Source organism: Eleutherodactylus coqui, chromosome 12 (assembly GCF_035609145.1).
Source record: "Eleutherodactylus coqui strain aEleCoq1 chromosome 12, aEleCoq1.hap1, whole genome shotgun sequence".
In the NCBI taxonomy this organism is placed as follows: domain Eukaryota; kingdom Metazoa; phylum Chordata; class Amphibia; order Anura; family Eleutherodactylidae; genus Eleutherodactylus; species Eleutherodactylus coqui.
Genome location: NC_089848.1, coordinates 65,902,104 through 65,921,361, shown reverse-complemented (window position 1 = coordinate 65,921,361; position 19,258 = coordinate 65,902,104). Strand labels below are relative to the sequence as shown.

Below are 19,258 nucleotides of genomic sequence, written 5' to 3'. Positions count from 1 at the left end.
CGCTGGCTGAAGACTACAGACCAGTGTGCCAAAGCTTCAGAAGAAGTGCGAGCAGACAGCGCCTGTTAGGCATTGTTTTTTGTTTTTAAATGTGGCCATGGTTTATATTTCAACCCCCCCCCCCCCCCCAAAAGTCCTGGCAAAAGTGTGCTACAAAGTCGCACAACTTTGCAGCACCATAAAATCTCGATTAACTCTTTGAGAAACGCAGAATACAGCTGTGATATTGCTGCGATTATTCTTGCAGCGATATCGCTGTCGCCCCTGTGAGAGACGCCTAAGGGTGTATTTATATTGGCAAGTCTCATGCGATTTCTGTGTGTTGCAAAAGGCTCAGAAATTGTACATGAAAAGAACTCATTGTTTTAAATGGGTTAATTTAAATGAGCAATTTTTCACTCACACAGATGCTGCGATTTTTGCTTCTCACGCTGGCTTCCTACACACGGTCGTGAAACTTGGACCCCGGCAAAAAAAAAAAAACTAAACTTTTTCCTATCCCCCTCGCTCGCTGCCCGGTGTGTTTTAATGTGTAGCATTTACTGACTTTCTACTACATAATTCCATTATGATGTCTGGATAGTGGAAGTTCTGGTGTCAGAGTTCCACCTCACAATAATGTGTATATTTCTATACACTGATATCACACAAATACATTTTTCTTCCCCTTTTAGATGAACTGAAGCACATAATCGGGGCAGAAACAACGAGAAAGGGAATTCTTCGGGTCTTTGAAATGTTTCAGCACACCCAACTGAACAGGAGACTTGCGTATGTTTTTTTAGAAGGCTTTTTGGAAACTTTATTTTCACAATGCAAATTCCATGAGCTTTTTAACAAACTGCACTCCAGGTCCGAGCGAATGAGGAAATATAGACAGAGACAGCAATCTTATCATGCACCTGCCTTACAGAAGAGGTGACACTCCGGCCTGTCCAGTCGTGCGCTAGAAACTCTACAGTGTTTTATCCAGGAAGAACTGAAAGAGCGGTTTGGGCAGAATTTCCGAAGCTCAATAATGGCTACCGATGTTTCCACACCAGTTATATCGTGTCCTATAGATTACCGACGCATCCATAAGCGCTGTGGCTCTGTTCATCCTACTTGCTGTGCAACCATTCATTGATTGGAACTGTAGATGTCTTAAATTGGTGCATTCGAATCACATTAGAAGAACCAAGACCAGAGATGGCGCCATCCGGATTCAGACATGGAAGAGCGTGACGGGGGCGTTCTAGTGGGGGAATAAATGCCAGATTGTATTTTTCTACATTAATATCAAGCACAAATACATTGCTACGCTGGAGGATCATCAGGACGGAGTTTAAGCTGGGGAATTGTGCAATGACGGCAATGAGGCGGTTGTCCGGGTTTCAGTAGCAAAGGGTGCAGAATGGGTATCTGAGGACTTACTGGTTCAACGGGGCCTCCGCCTGTAACTCTGATACGCGGCAGACTTTTTAAGCTCCGTATGTGCAGATCTGTATTAGTTTGGGAAGCGGGGTGATTTTTGTTTTATTTTTGTTTTTTTTTGTATGATTTTCTTTCTGTGATCAGTCTTGATGTCTGATTTCTTTTTCTTTTTTTTTTCTTCATCCTTCCATTATTACTTTAAACTTTACAAAGATGGCGACCACCTGCTGAAGTTTCACATCATGGCTCAGTACCAAACATCCCACAAAGAGGTCATTCTACGTAACTTATCAGCCGAATAAGGTTTTAAACCTGAAAATGTGTACCCAGTGCATTTCTTGCATGTATAGCTATCCCGAATATTGGCATATACTCTCTCCCAACAACTGACGATCGGTGTCTTACAGTTGCTTTCTGAGCACGATAGCAGTGCCAGTCTTTTCTATTTAGGTCACGGTTGCACTTAATGTGTTATTTTGAAATTTATATCTCTATAGTGAGATGAAAAATATCACACTTTTCACTTGTAAAGTCGCTTACTCGATTTGTAGATCAACTTTTCTTTTTTTTTTTTCTGGATGTCATATCCCAGTTTTTTGTTCCTTAAATCGAAAAGAAAATGAGTGTTCATCATCTTTTCTCCTTTTTTTATTTTTTATACAGTATACTTATATAGTGTGACTCTTAAAGGGGATTCAACACATTAGAAGAAAATAACATGTGCCCAAAATGGAAACTATGGTTGATGGCAGTGTCATCTGGATGTAGAGACCGTTGGAGGGCGGTGTGGAGTGTTATTTCTGGCCCTGGTCCTGCGCATGGAGTGGGGTTGTGATCATCTTTCCTCTTTATACACTCTATATTTAAATCCTCTTCTAGATGGAATAGGATCTACCAAGTTTAGTAATTCAGCACAGTTGGTTCAGCCTGAGGCTTTGAGTTTAATTCTGACCAGGGCAATATCTACATTGACCTTGAATGTCCTCTGGTAGGTTTCTGCAGTACTCCGGTCTGGTGTGGGTTGCTTCACTAGCCTTAGTGTGTGTATCGGAGAGAGAGTAATTAGGTTGTGAGCCCCTTTTAGGGCAATAACTTTATAATAAGCGTAAGGTGTTGGCACTACATAACAGGAGCTAATTGGAGAACATGACATCCAGGCCACCAATGGTGTAATGAACTGGAGAAATTTGTCAACTCGCAAAGATGTCATCTCTTCGAATGGAGGCTGTGGTGAATCTGCTTCTCAAACATCTGTCATTTGATGGGAATCGAGATAAAGAAGTAGGGCAAAGCACTCTTGAATGGGAATCTGTGGCACGAGCTGCTGGCCTAATACACTGGTCAACCATAGGTCATAGATGCGTTGAGTATTGGCATGAACGGCAGGGTAAAAGTTAATAAGGCACTAGCACAATCTGTTGGCAAGTCATACTCGTAAATGGTCTTCAGCTGGAAGTGTAAGATCAAAAAAACTTTATTTAGAACCAGCAAATAACACATATCAAGGTTTTCAGACCTCTTCATCATGCCGGTGGATAGTTGTGCAATTCTATATTCATTCCTTCTGGTGGGATGTAAAGGTAAGGGCTCATAATTGCCACCGATCTGTCCTTCCTCAATGGTTTTATTGTGAGTAGAGATGAGCGAGCACGCTCGTTTTAAGGCTGATGCTCGAGAGCGCATCGGTCTTTTCGAGGAATTGCTTACTCGTCCGAGCACCATGCGGGGGGGTGGGGCGGCTGGGGGGAGAGCGAGAGAGATCTCACGCCTTAAACAAGCGTGCTCGCTCATCTCTAATTGTGAGTCCTTCCTATAACGTTGGGCCAGTAGGAATTGATATAGAATTGTATGATGTAGAGGTCCACAAACCTCATTATTTGCTGGTTCTAAATTAAGTTTCTTACACTTCCGGCTCAAGACCATTTAAAAGTATCACTTGCCAAAAGGTCTCGTTAGTGCCTTAATAAGTTACATGATGTCAAACAGATCCTCATTGACTGCACATCTTCTAGTTTTAACCCCTTCCAATACAATTTCCCTGCCACCCACACACTCCTCAGCTCTTATTTATTTTGGGTGCGAAAGCCCGTTGTGGATGCCTTGAAATTACTCAACAGAAACCTAAAAATGAACGATCCTGATGTTTTTATTAGCAATTTCTTTAAAAATGTAACAATTTCCACTCTAGTGTCAGGCGTCATCCAGCATTAAGATTTCTCTACATAGCTCTGTCGGACGAGGGCAAGACACATTTTTCTAACACTATGCAGCACAGCACTCCGATGACGAAAGGCTGTTTTGCATATGTCTGTTACATGGGAGCGCTCTCCTGCCTACTGTAACTTATATATGCAGAACAGCCTCCGACATCGGAGCTCTGTCCTGCAAAATGTTAAAAACATCTATTTGACCTTGTCCGATATCATAGCTATGTAGGGAAATCTTATAATGTTGGAAATGGGTAATCAAAGTGACAAATATGTTAACCTTAGATTAACCTACAAAAAAAGCAATGATCCCTATCTAGATTAGTTTATAAACCTTTTTCATCCTTTGCAGCCTCTTACCATACACTTAGTATTCTACGGTGGGCTATTATCGGTGGCCTCATGTTATGGGTGTGGAAGCCCGTGTTTCAGCTGATCCAATTAAATCAAGTGATTTTCTGTTGACTTCATTCAGTTCTTACAATTTCTGCATAGCGGTGGCGAGACCTCGCTCCACAAGAAATCATTCTGACTTGTCTGCATGTAACGTGACCATTGCACATGAATCCGTACAATGTCAATCTATGTTTTATATATGTGAGAAGTTGGGATGGAATTTTAAGTAAAACAAAATATATATTTTTTTAATCTTGAATTAGGTTTTTCTCATTAGTTTGTGAGACTGCTGCTCGATATCTGCTGTACCAGACTGTGAAGCAGTTCATCATAGAGTTCTGCCTTGAATCCATTATATCCTCATCAATTCCTGCAAGCTGATTGTACGATACGGTTTCTTAAACCGAGCACTCTGTTGTCTGGAATCATTGAGTCGGGGGCTTCAAATCGTTGCTGGAAATGTATTGTGCCATTGTCCAAAGCGAATGCACTTGTTTTAGCCTTAATATTTTTTTAAAGCAAAAGGACGGTCATAGAAACTCGTTGGCTCAAGAGTCGTGGCGTTAGATGAACCGATGCTGTAAGAAGGAGCGCCAGGTTTTAAAACACACACGTAGCTTTATTTTTTTGTAAAAAAATAATTTTTATAATGTGCAATACTTTCCGCTGTCTAATAAGTAATAATGTCCGGGCACTTGGTGAAAGTTCCTCTCGGATACCCTATTCTGACCCATACATTGAAACATCTATGGCGAGTTCGTTTTCACTTAGTGTCGGAATTACAGTTCTATCTAAAATATGTACAATGCAAGGAAACTCCTTTTCAATATGTTGGAGAACTTACCGTTAAAGGGGTTGTCCCACATTGACTTATTGCCTATCCTGTGGATAGGTGATATGTATGATCAGTACGCGTCTTGCATGCTGAAACCCTCTCTTCCAATCCTGAGACCAGGAGTCCCATATCTGCCTCTTCTCGTCATTGCAGGCTTCCTGCACCCACCTGAAGTAACAAGGAGATTGAATACAGCAGTGGTCATACATGCGCGACACCGCTCCATTCATTTCACTGGGGCAAACGGAGTAGAAGTGTTCGGCTATTTTCAGCTGTCCCATTGAAGATGCATGATCAACTCCATTCAATCTCCTCCTCTTTGCAGGGGGGGCAGTGAGGAAGAGAAAGGCACATCGGACCCTGGTTCTTGGGGTTGGCGGTGATGTCAGTAGTGATACCCCCAGACATTCGGCTTTTATTGCCTATCCTTTGGCACATTTAAGTGAGTGATCAGCTCTCTCGTGTTAAAGCACAGGAGCGATAACCATTGGGACAGTTATTGGGCGCCTAAGCACCCAACGGTTGTCCTGTGTAAAGCTATCCTAACTTTCAGTCTTGTAATAACCCCTTTAACTCAAGAATGCTATTCCCTCGCTCAATTTACTTGACCGTTACTTTCTCGATCATCTCCCCCATCCCCTTTAACGTCATTCCTGTGAGAATAGCACTTGCCTCATTTCACCATGTCTGTGATGAGCCGCACAGTTACAGGAGGCGGTCTGAATGCTCCTTTCATTCTAGCGGTTTGGATTATTGTATCAGTCACTTGATTTTTAATGCTCATTACATATCGGGTGTTTCATAAAGGTTCCCACACAAATACCGCTGCTTTGGTGCGTGAAATCACTGCAAAACAATCATTTTAGGGTGGAAATAGGGATTCGGTGATGTCCTGCAATACATTCCTTCTCTTTACTGCGTAGCTCTTATTACATGTGTCCCATCTACACCGCGAGGGCGGCCGGTTTCTGGACTTGCGACAGTATGTAGCGGAGAGTACTGTGATGCCGCTAGTTCTTGGCGAACTGATTAGGCTGAACTCTCACAAGTTTTACTCCCCGATACAAATGTCTGCCACCACAGAGTATAGACTATGAGTACAAAGACTTGTTTTATAAGTCTTGGCTGGCACTCCAGGTTGTCTTACAGTGTGTCCTACTGCTCCTGACAGATATTTATATAGCATATGTCATGAATAGAACTGTTCTAATATGATGTGCATATCATGTACAGTCCATTGGGTTTTTTGCATTGTTCTATGAATGCTATTTCCACCTTTTTGGGTTTTTTTCACCCTTCTCTTGAGCAGAGGGCAAAACAGATTGTTACAGCTTATTGAGTTGAAAGAAACTTTTTTTTGTTTTGTTTTCCATTTCCATTAAGTTTTTGTTCAACTGAGAAACTGGAATACCGGTAACACTAATAAAGTATTAACAGAAGCCGTTTACACTGTGTGTCCTTTTACTGAAGCAGCTTCCAACAAGATGCAGGTTCAGCTGTGATGGGGATTAAGGATTTCTTCAGACACTCGCTTCATCAGTAACCCCCCCCCCCCCCCCCCCCCCCTTTGCGTGCAGTCACATAAAAAATGGACATACCCCCTTACCTGCTCTCTGGGGTGTACCGCGGCGGTGCACCTGGTCTCCACTCTGATGTCACGTTTGCAGGCTGCTCTATTATTGGGTGTAGTGCCTGTGATGTCACTACAATTGCCTAATCTTCTCTACAGGATACAAAGTCAGCTTCCAGACATGTATCCCCAGTGAGTACTGAGGAAGGGGCTTATTTACCCCGAAATGTGTATGCATGCTAGTTTTAACCCCTTAAGGACATGGCCTGTTTTAGCAGTAAGGACGCAACGATTCTCAGGGGGGATTTTCATCTCCACTTTTCAAAAGCCATAACTTTATTTTTCAGTCGACATGGCCGTATAAGGGCTTGTTTTTTGCATTGCGAACTATAGTTTTTATCGGTACCATTTTGGGGTGCATATAATGTATTGCAAAACTTTTACAGAGCAGAGAGAGACATCAATTCTGCCATTGTTTTTTCATTTTATTTTTTTTTACAGTGTCAAGCATACAGCATAAATGACAACAGACATTTTTTTCTGCGGGTCAGTACAATTACGATGATACCAAAAATAGAATTATTTTGTGGTTTTCCACTTTTGCACTATAAAACCCTTTTTTTTTTTAAATTCTAATTATTTTTGCATGGTTGCATTCAAAGTCGCAATGTCTTATCGCTTTTAACAGCGATCACAGGCAAAGGCAAACGAGGACGCGTCCTGTTGCCATGGCAATCCATCAGCCCTCTGCAATTACATCACGGGGGTCTGATGACGTCACAGATGGAGCGCCCTCCCTCTGCGAACCCTTTACATGCCGCAATCTACATAGATAGTGGCATGTAAGGGGTAAACAGGGGGTCGCTATTTTTATGCAATGCCGCTGTTGCAGTGGGAGGTTGGCCATCTGTAACAGCCGGCTCCCCTGCCAGATGTGCAGCATCTCTTCTGATCTTGTGCTATCCACAGGGTCTAAGTCTACATCCTATGGCGTTAAGGGGTTAAGTAATAGAGAAGTTTGGCAATAACCAATCTCATGTCATTGCATTGCACCTGGAGGTCGCGCCACATTCCCCAAAAATTTGTTTATTTTTTCTTTATGTGATGTCCCATAAATCGGGTGGGATTGCAGCCTGTAAACGAACACAGGTACAGAGAGCCAAGCATGTCTGTTATTTTAGTGCATGCAGGAGTTTTACCAATAAACTATAACTTTTATAAAGGTCAGATCTTCCCCTTATGACTCTCCCTCCAAAATTAGACGGTGCAAGGATGAGATTCTGTAAGCTCCCCCATTGTGGGACAGGCTTAGATTCTCGAATGAGGTGGAGCAAGCAATCTGCTAGACTCCTCCAGGGAATTGATATGTGTGCAACCTGAAGGTATTGAAACCAGGCTCCAATAAGAGCCCCAACCCTCCCCCCGCTCTAACAGATCCCCCAACGGCCTAAAACCCGATCTCGATATCAGGTCTCTCACTCTCAGAACTGAGATCCCCAGTCTGTCTAATAAAGGACCACCTCTGAAAAACATTGGTAAGTCTGGGTTACTCACCAGAGGTGTTAGGGGTCCTGGCCTAGAAATCAGGTGTGTTCTGGAGGCGTATCCACCCCATGTCTCAAGGAGACACCCTATGAACGGGGACAGCTCCAGTCCCCGGGCAGGAAGCTGAAAAAAAAAGCAATACTCACCTAGCAGGCGTTGTCTGGGTCCCTCCCGCTGCTCTCTGGTGTTCCTGCAGGCTTTCATGGAGTTGTCAGCGCCGACAGAGCATCTCTTGCTGGTAATGGGGATTGAAAGACCCTTCTCCAGCAAGAGATTGCTCTGATTGGTTCTCGAGCGCTGGCTCTCATTTCAATGGGCAATGCACAAAGTTTAAATATGCTGAAATGCCCCAAAATAGAACAGACATCGCTTTCAAATCGCAGCTTTGCATTTTAACGCTCGTCTGAGAAGCCCCATTGAAAGGAATGGCAGCGTTGCACGGTGTTTAGCGCAGCACTGAAAACGCAGCATTCAACACTGAAAAAAATGCCTGTATGAGGGAGGCCTAAGGGCAGCTTGTTGATGTCGTCTTCTACTAGGTGCACACTGTTCCTTGGAAGTCTAGAAGTGGTGCTGCCATCTTGGAACACCACTGAGGGGCCCATGAAAAAATAAAGGGAATGATCATGTAAAGCTGCATTCTGTGATCACTAGTGTTGTCTTTATCTTATGTTGAAATTAGTTGGATGATCTAACACATCTAAATGTGACAAATGACCAAAAATAAATTGGATGAGGGGTAAATACTTTTTCGCAGCACCGTATGTCTCTTAACCGTTATTAAAACTAGGTGAAAAGCTGCTGATTTGGTTTTACTTCAAACATCATAAGGAGAAATAAATTCATTTTTCAAAATTGTGGAAATAGGGATAAGCTGCAAATCTGCGTAAGGGCTCCTTCACACTGGCGAGGGCGATATTAGGCCGTGATTCACAGCCTGATTATCACGCTCGCCATCCATGTGAGACCCGTGGATGTGAGGCGGTTTCATGTGAAAACAGCCTCTCATCACTGCGGGGATGAAGCAATTCCCCGCTGTGGCAGTCACATCCACGACAGAGGATTGCAAAGTTCTCCCATTGCTTTCAATGGGTCCGTTCCTGAACTTACTGTGTTATTTCCAAACAGAGAATTTATTGGAGGAGTTAAGCCCCGTTTACACGCAACGATTTTCGCTGAAAATTAACTCAAACGATGTTTTGAGTGATAATCGTTGCGTTTAAATGCTACCATTCTCTACTTTTCAACCAAACGATAATTTTTAGTTGAGCTTAAAATCCATCATTCATCCTGGAAGCTGATGGGGACCACACACTGTGTTTCTTCATTGTATTCAGCTTCTGTCCAGTGGCAGAACAATGGGGCTGTATGCAGATAACAGACCACCTGCTGTTCTCTGCATATGGTGCAAGGAGGCTCATTTACATGCAAATGAAGCTAATAAGTTACTAATGGGCATTAGTGCCATTAGCAGCTTATGCAAAATGATTGCTCAAACTGAAAATCATCCTATCTTTGGAACAAATTTTGAGTGATCATCTTTGTGTGTAAATAGGGCTTTACTGCTGCTGAGAACTACTTAAAGCAAACAAGCTTTTGAGGGTGGTTGATTAAAGAGTGGTTGTTTTAAGTGTGTGTGACTTATAAGTGACTCCCTTCTAAAGTTACCCGATTTTATCTATTTACTGTTGCTTCCACTTGTATAAATGACTTGTTTTTATCTGTACCATCCCCATTTAGAATGTGCTGCACGATTGACAATGCTGTCCACTGTACATCTTGTGACATGTATGCAGTCCTTGAAAAGTTATTTGAGAATGCACAGTGCGGTACAAAATGTGAGTGTGTTGCACCTTTAGAAGCCCAGATCCTGGATCTAATTCTGTGGCTTGCAACACCAAGATCTATTGACAACATAAAAAGGAGTTTGCTGCTCACTGAGCAGACAATTGCTGGGACAGATGGGGGAAGTGGTAGCATGGAAGTGCAGGATAATCATGGAGCTAGCTGGGTGACAGAAGAGAGCAGAGGGACGAGTGCTAGGGAGGCTAGTATTGAGCTGGCACACCCCAAGTACTTTGTAAAGCTGGTAACGGAGGGGAATGTCATTACAGGATTAGCACTGCCACAGCATCACATACCTTCTGACCGCTAGGCAGATTTCTGCCCCAGTAAGAAGAGCAATTGGAGCACAGGGCAGGCTCGACAGGTACTGGTAGTGGGGGACTCAATTATTAGGGAGCAGTGTACATATTGGGGTCGAAATTGCTACCTGTCCCTTTAGGTCAGGGTTGTATGTGCCCCCTTACCACCCTGAAACACTGACTGACCATACAAATTAAAAGGGTTTTCCAGGCATCGCTGCCACGAAACCAAGGTGCAGACAGGCTCATTGCCAAAGAGAGTAAAACTAACCCTAAACTGTTGTTCAACTAAGAATAAAGTGAATAAACGTCTTAGAGGGGGATGAGGAAAAAGTAAATCAGTTAGTTTTGTCATCGTTTTCACTCAGGAAAATGAAATGTCATGTGAAATGCAGAGTGATCAAGTAAACTTTCCGTTAAAGCTCAGACGTCAAGGCCCATTTAGACACAACGATTATCGCTCAGAATTCACTCAAAAGCCGTCTTTTGAGCGATAATCGTTGTGTGTAACTGCACTGACAAAGTGCAGTTTTCGTTAAGCCGTCGCTCATCGTTGTCTTTCAGCATGCTGAAAGACAATGATGAACCTTATCAGGGATTCACAGCAGGATACAGCTGGTACTATTGTTTCAGCTGTATCCCCCAACCTGATAACAGGCTGGGTATGAAGAACAGAGCGGTCCAGCTCTGTTCTCCATACCCGGCACAGAGCGTTAGGCTGTATAATAGCCGGGCGCTCCATGCAGAAAACATCTGGATGCAGAAGGCAAGCGAAGACACCCTGCTTGTCTTCTGCATCCTTTGCACAGAGCGCCCGGCTGTTACACAGCCGAGTGCTCCGTGCAGAAAAACAGCTGGATGCAGAAGCCAAGCGGGGACACCCCGCTTGTCTTCTGCATCCTGCGCGCCAAGCGCTCGGCTGTATAATAGCCGGCCGCTCGGAGCGGGGAACAGCCTGATCCAGAAGACAAGTGGGGACACCCCGCTTGTCTTCTGCATCCTCCCCTGGCAGTGGATCATCAACCTTCGCTGTAAATAACACCATAATCGCTCAAAAGTGGCTTGAGCGACATCTTTTGAGCAATAATCGTTGTGTCTAAATGGGCCTTAATCCTTGGAAGAGGTGCAGCGCTGCTTTCAAAAAGATTAAAATGGACAGAGCGCCAGGTCCTGATGGCATACACCCCTAGGTTATAAGGGAATTAAGTAATGTGCTAGACAGACCATTGTTTTTTTTATATTTAAGGACTTTATAATCTGTTCCACTGGATTGGTGCATAGCTAATGTGTTGCTAATATTGAAAAAGGGGTTAGAAAGTGAACCTGGAAACTACAGGCCATTAAGTCTAAAGGTAAAGAAAGAAGGTTGCTCACCTTCACTGCATCCAAGTGGTGTCAGGTTTATAAGGACATGTGTCCACAGAGCTCTGGCTTCACCACAAAGTCCTAGCAGTATAACGGACCTAACCCAGCCGTATAACGGAAAGAAATAAAGTTGAAGTCGGCTTCCCGTGACAAAAGAACATGCTTTATATAGTGCTTAGTGCTAATGTTTTTTGGCACCAAGCACTAAATAAAACATGTTCTTTTGTCATGGGAAGCCAACTTCAAGTCTTTCTTGTCCATTAAGTCTAAAGACTCGTTTACACACAAAGACAATCTTTCAAACGATTAAAAGATTGACAGTTCTAGCGATCATTTTGCATAAACTGCTAATGGGAACTAATGTCCATTAGCAGTTTATTACCTTCATTTGCGCGTAAATGAGCCTCCAGCAGCTGTTTGCATATCCCAGTATGTGGTCTGGACTTTGCACTCAGCTGCATTGTCTTCCCATGGGCTGTCAGTTGAACACAATGTACTCAGCTGCTCCTATGGAGAACACAGCGTGTGGTCCTTGTTATCTCTCTTCGGCCGAGTGATAGATTTTATGCTCACCTAAAAATCATTGTTCAGCCGAAGAGTGAAAGATGGAAGCGTTTACATGCAACGATTATCAATCAAAAGCCATTCTTTGAACGAGTTTTGAGCGATAATTGTTACGTGTAAATGGGGCTTTACTTCTACTGTGGGTAAAATGTTTGAGGGGTTTCTAATATATACTATCGTGGAGTACCTCAAGGAAAATAGCTGTATAACTACATATCAGTGTGGGTTTATGTGAGGGATCCCTTTTTTCAAATCAACCTGATCAGCCTCTAGGAGAAGGTAAGTTCTAGACTGGACCGGAGAGATTCATTGGACCTTGTATAGCTGGACTTTTCCAAAGTGTTTGATACTGTGCCAGATACAAGGTTGGTATATAAAATGGGAATGCTTGGTCTGGGCGAGAATGTGTGTAAGTAACTGGTCAGTGATAGAAAGCAGAGGGGGGTTATTAATGGTACATACTCTGATTGTTACCACTGCTAGTGAGGTACCACAGGAGGCGGTCTTGGGTCCTGTTCTTTTTAATATACTTTGCATATTAAACATTGTGGAGGGATTGTACAGTAAAATATCAATATCTGCAGATGACCCAAAGCTATGCAAATAATATGACCGTTGCAAATGGCTCTGGATAAGTTTAGGGCTTGGCCACAAAAGTGTCAAATAAGGTTTAACACTGATTAAGGTAAGGTTCTGCACATGGGCAGAGGAAATACATGTCACCATTACACACTAAATGGGAAACACTGTCAGAACTTGGGGATTTTAGTTAACTAAGCTTAACTGCAGCAACCAGTGTCAGGCCGCTGCTGTGAAGGCAAATAGGATCATGGGGTGCATCAAAAGAGGTCTAGGAGCGCATGATTAGAACATTGTTCTTCCTCTTTACAATTCACTGGTCAGACCACACATGGACTATTGTGAACAGTTTTGGGCACCAGTACTCAAGAAGGACATATCAGAGCTTAAAGGAGATGTCTCGAGGAAGCAGTGATTTTTTTTTTTGCCCAGTCCCCCTAATTAAACATACATTACTAATTACCCCTGTAAATTACTTTCCTAGCTGGTTTCTACTTACCGTTTCAGCAACTTATAAAAGTTTCCCCAAGATGGCCGCCGGCTCTTTCCCCGTCGCTCGCTGCAGCCCGACGTGCGCGCTCCCGAGACGCTGCCAGCTGTGTCTCCATGGCAACCGGACGCCAAGCAGCCGCCGACCGGACGCCCCGCAGCCGCCGACCAGTCACCCACCGCCAGGCAGAAGGTAACCGGCGCAGCCCCCCCCCCCCAGCGACAGCCCCCCCGGCCTAGCGCTAGTTCCCCCATCACAGCGGCAGCCCCCCCCGGCCTAGCGCTAGTTCCCCCATCACATCGGCAGCCCCCCCGGCGCAGCGACAGCCCCCCCCGGCCTAGCGCTAGTTCCCCCATCACATCGGCAGCCCCCCCGGCGCAGCGACAGCCCCCCCCCCCCCGGCCTAGCGCTAGTTCCCCCATCACATCGGCAGCCCCCCCGGCGCAGCGCTAGTTCCTCCGGCGCAGCGGCAGCCCCCCCCCCGACCCATCACTTACCTGGGACGCTTCTCGGGGCTGCTGGGCTGGGCTGGGCTTCTCCGCTGGGCAGCTGCAGTTTCTGCACCTTCCTCTAACAGAGGAAGGTACAGAATGGCCGCTCCAGCGCGCTCCCGAGCAGTGACAGCTCGTCTGCGCATGCGCAGAAGAGCTGTAGCGGGGAGCACACTGAAGCGGCTCGTGCTGAATGGAGAAGACCGGACTGCGCAAGCGCGTCTAAAAAAGCAAGCTGCCGGCGAATTTAGACGGAACCATGGAGACGAGGACGCTAGCAACGGAGCAGGTAAGTGGAATAACTTCTGTATGGCTCATATTTAATGCACGATGTATATTACAAAGTGCATTAATATGGCCATACGGAAGTGTATAACCCCACTTGGTTTCGCGAGACCACCCCTTTAAGTCGGTACAAAGATGAGCAACTAAAGTAATAAATGGAATGGGTGGACTACAATACCCAGAGAGGTTTGGGGTTATTTAGCTTACAAAAAAAGACAACTGAGGGCCGACATAACAACTATGTATAAATATATCAGGGGACAATACAGAGATCCATCCTATCATCTGTTTATACCCAAGACTGTAACAAGGGGGCACCCTCTACGTCTAAGGCACAGGTGTCAAACACAAGGCCCGCGGGCCGAATCCGGCCCGCCGCCTCATTTTCTGTGGCCCGCCGGCTATGCAGTAAGTTCCCTCACCTCCGTGCTGAAGTCAGTAGGCGATCTTCACTCAGCTTGTTTTGTCTAGTGCAGACAGTAATAGAGGAGTGCCGATAGCAGACTGACAACGGCCGCGGAGGAGGGAAGAAGAGTGCAGAGAACATGATCTCTGCAGCAGGAGAGCGACGCTAAGGAGGAGCAGCTGCAGGGTGAGAGCCTGATCAGCGCTGACCTCCTCTCACTGGCCCAAGAAGGACTGAGAGCAGCCAGTATACCAGCCAGTGGGACCATATTGGATGCAGGTAAGTATAAATATGTGTATCAAAATGCAGAAGTGTCCTTGTGTGCATATGTGTATATGTATATATGTGTGTGTCTGTATGTATATATGTCTAATAGTGTGCGTATATGTTTAGAATGGTGTGTGTGTGAATGAGCAGAATGGTGTGCGTCTGTGCGTGTGTATGCGCAGAATGGTGTGCATCTGTGCGTGTGTATGCGCAGAATGCTGTGCGTGTGTATGCGCAGAATGGTGTGCGTCTGTGCGTGAGTATGTGCAAAATGTGTGCGTCTGTGCGTGTGTATGCGCAGAATGGTGTGCGCGTGTATGCGCATTATGGTGTGCGTGTGTATGCGCAGAATGGTGTGCGTGTGTATGCGCAGAATGGTGTGCGTCTGTGCGTGAGTATGTGCAAAATGTGTGCGTCTGTGTGTGTGTATGTGCAGAATGGTGTGCGTGTGTATGCGCAGAATGGTGTGCGTGTGTATGCGCAGAATGGTGTGCGTGTGTATGCGCAGAATGGTGTGCGTGTGTATGCGCAGAATGGTGTGCATGGCATGTCTATGCGCAGAATGGTGTGCGTGTGTATGCGCAGAATGGTGTTTGTCTGTGCGTGAGTATGCGCAGAATGTGTGCGTCTTTGCGTGTGTATGCGCAGAATGGTGTGCGCGTGTATGCGCATTATGGTGTGCGTGTGTATGCGCAGAATGGTGTGCGTGTGTATGCGCAGAATGGTGTGCGTCTGTGCGTGAGTATGTGCAAAATGTGTGCGTCGGTGTGTGTGTATGTGCAGAATGGTGTGCGTGTGTATGCGCAGAATGGTGTGCGTGTGTATGCGCAGAATGGTGTGCGTGTGTATGCGCAGAATGGTGTGCATGGCATGTGTATGCGCAGAATGGTGTGCGTGTGTATGCGCAGAATGGTGTGCGTGTGTATGCGCAGAATGGTGTTTGTCTGTGCGTGAGTATGCGCAGAATGTGTGCGTCTGTGCGTGTGTATGCGCAGAATGGTGTGCGTCACTGGCCACTATGGAGGACCTTATTACCAATCGGGCCACTGTGGGATTCACTTTTACTTTACTGTCTTACAATTAGAATCGGCCCTTTGAAGGCAACCATAAGGCTGATGTGGCCCTTGGTGAAAATGAGTTTGACACCCCTGGTCTAGGGGAAAGAAGATTTATACACCAACATAGAAGAGATTATGGAACTCTCTGCCTGAGGATGTGATGATGGCAAACTCCCTAATCGAGCACAAGAGGGGCCTGGACGCCATTTGTGAGTGTAACAATATTACATGTTATAGTCACCAATTAATTCAGAGGCGTTGTTGATCCAGAGATTATTCTGATTGCTAGATTGGAGTCAGGAAGGATTTTTTTCCCCTAAAATGAGGGGTTTTAGCCTTCCTCTCTATCAACATTAGGGGAAGTGGGGGGTGAGCATGTGTTGCTGTAGCAATAGTTGATTGGCTGGGATCCCGGCCCATCAGCTGTCCTGGCACCTGCTGTCCCTGGCAAAACACACAGGGTACAGGGCAGCAGCAGATCGCTCCAACCCCTGCACAGAGCCCAGTCCTGGTAGCTGCAGGTGCAGCTCCCATTAAAATCAGCTACTACCTGCTTATCTGAGCAATCTGTTTCTGCTCCACAACCTGCATGCTTTGCCAGTGACGGTGGCTGCCCAATCGGCTGCTTGACTAGGGGCCTGAGTGGTGGATCCCAGCCGATCAACTATTGATGACCTGTGCTGAAGATATCCATCAAAACAGCCTGCAAAAACCCTTTAAGTGCTCTAGAACAGGGGTCCCCAACTCCAGTCCTCAGGGACCACCAACAGGTCATGTTTTCAGGATATCCTATGGTAAGAACACCTGTGGCAATGTCTGAGGCACTGACAATAATTACATCACCTGTGCAACTCTGAGGAAATCCTGAAAACATGACCTGTTGGCGGTCCCTGAGGACTGGAGTTGGGGAACACTGCTCTAGAATATAGGACAACACAGCAGCTTTTGCATCCAATACAAAAGTCTGAGCCCAGTTCTATGATCACATTGGACCTTGCTCACCATAGGAAAAAAAATTATATTCACCTAGAAGAGCCGTCCAGCTCTTCTCTCCAGTATCGGAAGTCTTCCTCTGTGTTCTGGAAGCCGGGGATAGAAAAATCCCCGCCCCCAGAAAGCGCTGGTCTCATTGGCTGAGAGCTTGACCAATCACAGGCAGCACTCAGCCATTCATTGATGAATGAATGAGCACTGCCTGTGATTGGCTAAGCATTGTGACCAATCACAGGCAGCTCTCTGTCATAATCATCGCTTTCACATTGCAAGAAAAAATATCGCTAGTGGGTAGGCACCGTAATATAGATAAGAATATGGTACTAGAAGAATTATGCTGTTGGGATGCTTCCCTGAGGCAGATTCCTGCAAATTTGTGAAAGTGGGTAAAAACCAACAATATGGTGATCCATGCTCAACACCTGTAGGAAGCTTTTCTGTTATTGCTATACGCATGATCCCAGTTTTTAGCACCGTATATAGCTCTGCACAACTCCAGACCCAATACTGTGTGCTAATAGATGTGTTTTTCCTGCATTTGGCAGTAAAGGAAGTCGCCTGGCAGTTTAGGAAGGTGAAGTAACCATTACCTATAGCCATTGTATACACACGTAGGGTTTTGTTTTTTTCTTTTTGATGGGGGGTGTTATTCCTGAATTCCCCTAGTGGCAATCTTTGCCTCTTGCCCAAACCCTTCCTGGCTCATTCTCCTCTAATAGCTCATATTATTGCTTGTGGCCAGGTGTGAGGCTCTGTCCCTTTAAGTCTGCCCTTTGTATTTTCATTAGTATCAAAATGAACACGTTTTGTGGGAAAGCTGGTGCTGAAAACTCCCTGTGGGAAAATTGTTTGGGAAGCTTTCATTCCACACAAATAATCCCCATACTTTTATTTTTGCACCTGCATAAAATAAATGAACAATAGCACCATGTATTGCAGTTCCTTCTTGAAATGCTATTGTCACCTTTAGTCCCCAGATCAGAACATTTCTTTCTTTGGTGATTTCTTTTTATAGCAGCTGTGTATATCGTAGAAATGTCCATATTTCCCATCTGTTTAACCAGCAGATTAATAGTCTTTCTAATACATATTTTATTTTTCCCCTAAACATCGTCCATCTGTATATAGCTGACCTTATAGATTTGCACGTATAATCTCTGAAAGGAGACCTTGTGTCATACACGATGTTCTGAAATTATAAGGTGCCTCGCAGAAGTTCTTGTTGTCCTTGGGGACCTAGAAAACCATTTATTGTGGGGTACCAATTCTCATATAGAAGAAAAAATGTGAGTGCCATTATTTAATGCATGCTGTGTAAGTCTACATGTACTGAAATTGCTGTGAGTTCGACCTACATCAGATTACCAGGCTAGTGGATGAGAGCTCATCCACATGCTATAGTCTTGACAGTGGCACTGCAGAGATCAGTATGGATCAACTCACTGCCCAACTAGCCTCCTTTTCCCCCTACCCCAACCAACCCACCTCCTACTGCTCCAAAAAATAGACAGAGACATTGGGTTGGATTAAATTAGTTACAACAGATATTTAAACTTTTCAAACAAAAAAAACCTGTTAAAATATATATCCATGTAACTGTGAATAAAGAAAAATTAACCTCACCCCACCACCTGTAAAACCTGACCTTGGAGCTACAACGGTCTGACTGCCAATCTGCCCACCTTCTTTAATTATCCTCAACTGCAACCCATAGGCTCAAATAAGCCAGAACAGCAAAACAAAAACTCCATATAATTTGGGGGGGGGGGGGGGGGTTGGAACATAACCACACTGCATCCCCCTCCTCTACCAATTTCACCCCAACTCTACAGACTCTCACTCTGCTTAAACAAATATGATCTGATACCTCAGGAATGCAATCTATCCCACACTGCTAAGGCTTGCTCTAGACCACTCTGAATGCCTAAAGATGGATGCCCGCAGCATTTAGGTGGACACCATCTACCTGCCAGTAATTCCCCTTCCTGTCTTCTAAGTCATGGTGTCTTGACTCAAATCCCACCATTCCTGTACACAAATGCTGACACTGCTCTGTTAGACTTCACCCTCACTTTATTTAAACTTGCAATCGAACGGGCCGCCCTCCTGGTCTTCCGAGGAATGATGTTAGACCACACCCAGGAACAAGGACCAAAGGCTGAGGAGATCATACCAGACATCTTTGATTAATTCTCTACAAGGCCAAGTTCCCAGGTCATCAGCCCCACCCCGTCATGCAAAACTAGTACATTGTGGGCCCTATTCAGTCGGGAATATCAGTGATACTCTGGTAATACCCGACCCCAGACTATACCTCGAATAGCAATCGACCAAAGTATGGCCTCGCTCCTCAGAAAACCCAGCTGCTTCCCTCTGGACACACATCAGTTCATTCAGCCTCCCTATATATAGAAGAATGCCACAATAATTAAATGACGTAAGGGGTAGAAACTGCAAGACTAGAAATGGACAGCGATAAAAAATAAATTACAAAAACATCAAGAAAAAACACACGATCCCCATTCTACCCACTCACCTATTAAAAACAACTCTGCCTAAACACCCCCTGAAACAGACTACTGATAAAATCTTAAGCCACCCCACAGTATCTTTACATATTCAGATGTAAACATAAACAAAGCTCTCTCCC

At 44.9% G+C, this 19,258-nt stretch overlaps 1 protein-coding gene across 2 annotated transcripts in view; it reads left to right on the top strand.

Annotated features, from left to right (window-relative positions):
- SNX13 (sorting nexin 13) overlaps positions 1-6,290 on the top strand; it is a 117,177-nt gene extending 110,887 nt beyond the window's left edge. For both annotated transcript variants that reach the window (XM_066585354.1, XM_066585353.1), the window contains exon 26: positions 675-6,290. In XM_066585354.1, coding sequence (XP_066441451.1) covers positions 675-922 — 248 coding nt within the window. In that variant the 3' untranslated portion in view covers positions 923-6,290. The remainder of the gene's footprint in view (positions 1-674) is intronic.
- Positions 6,291-19,258: the final 12,968 nt, after the last annotated feature.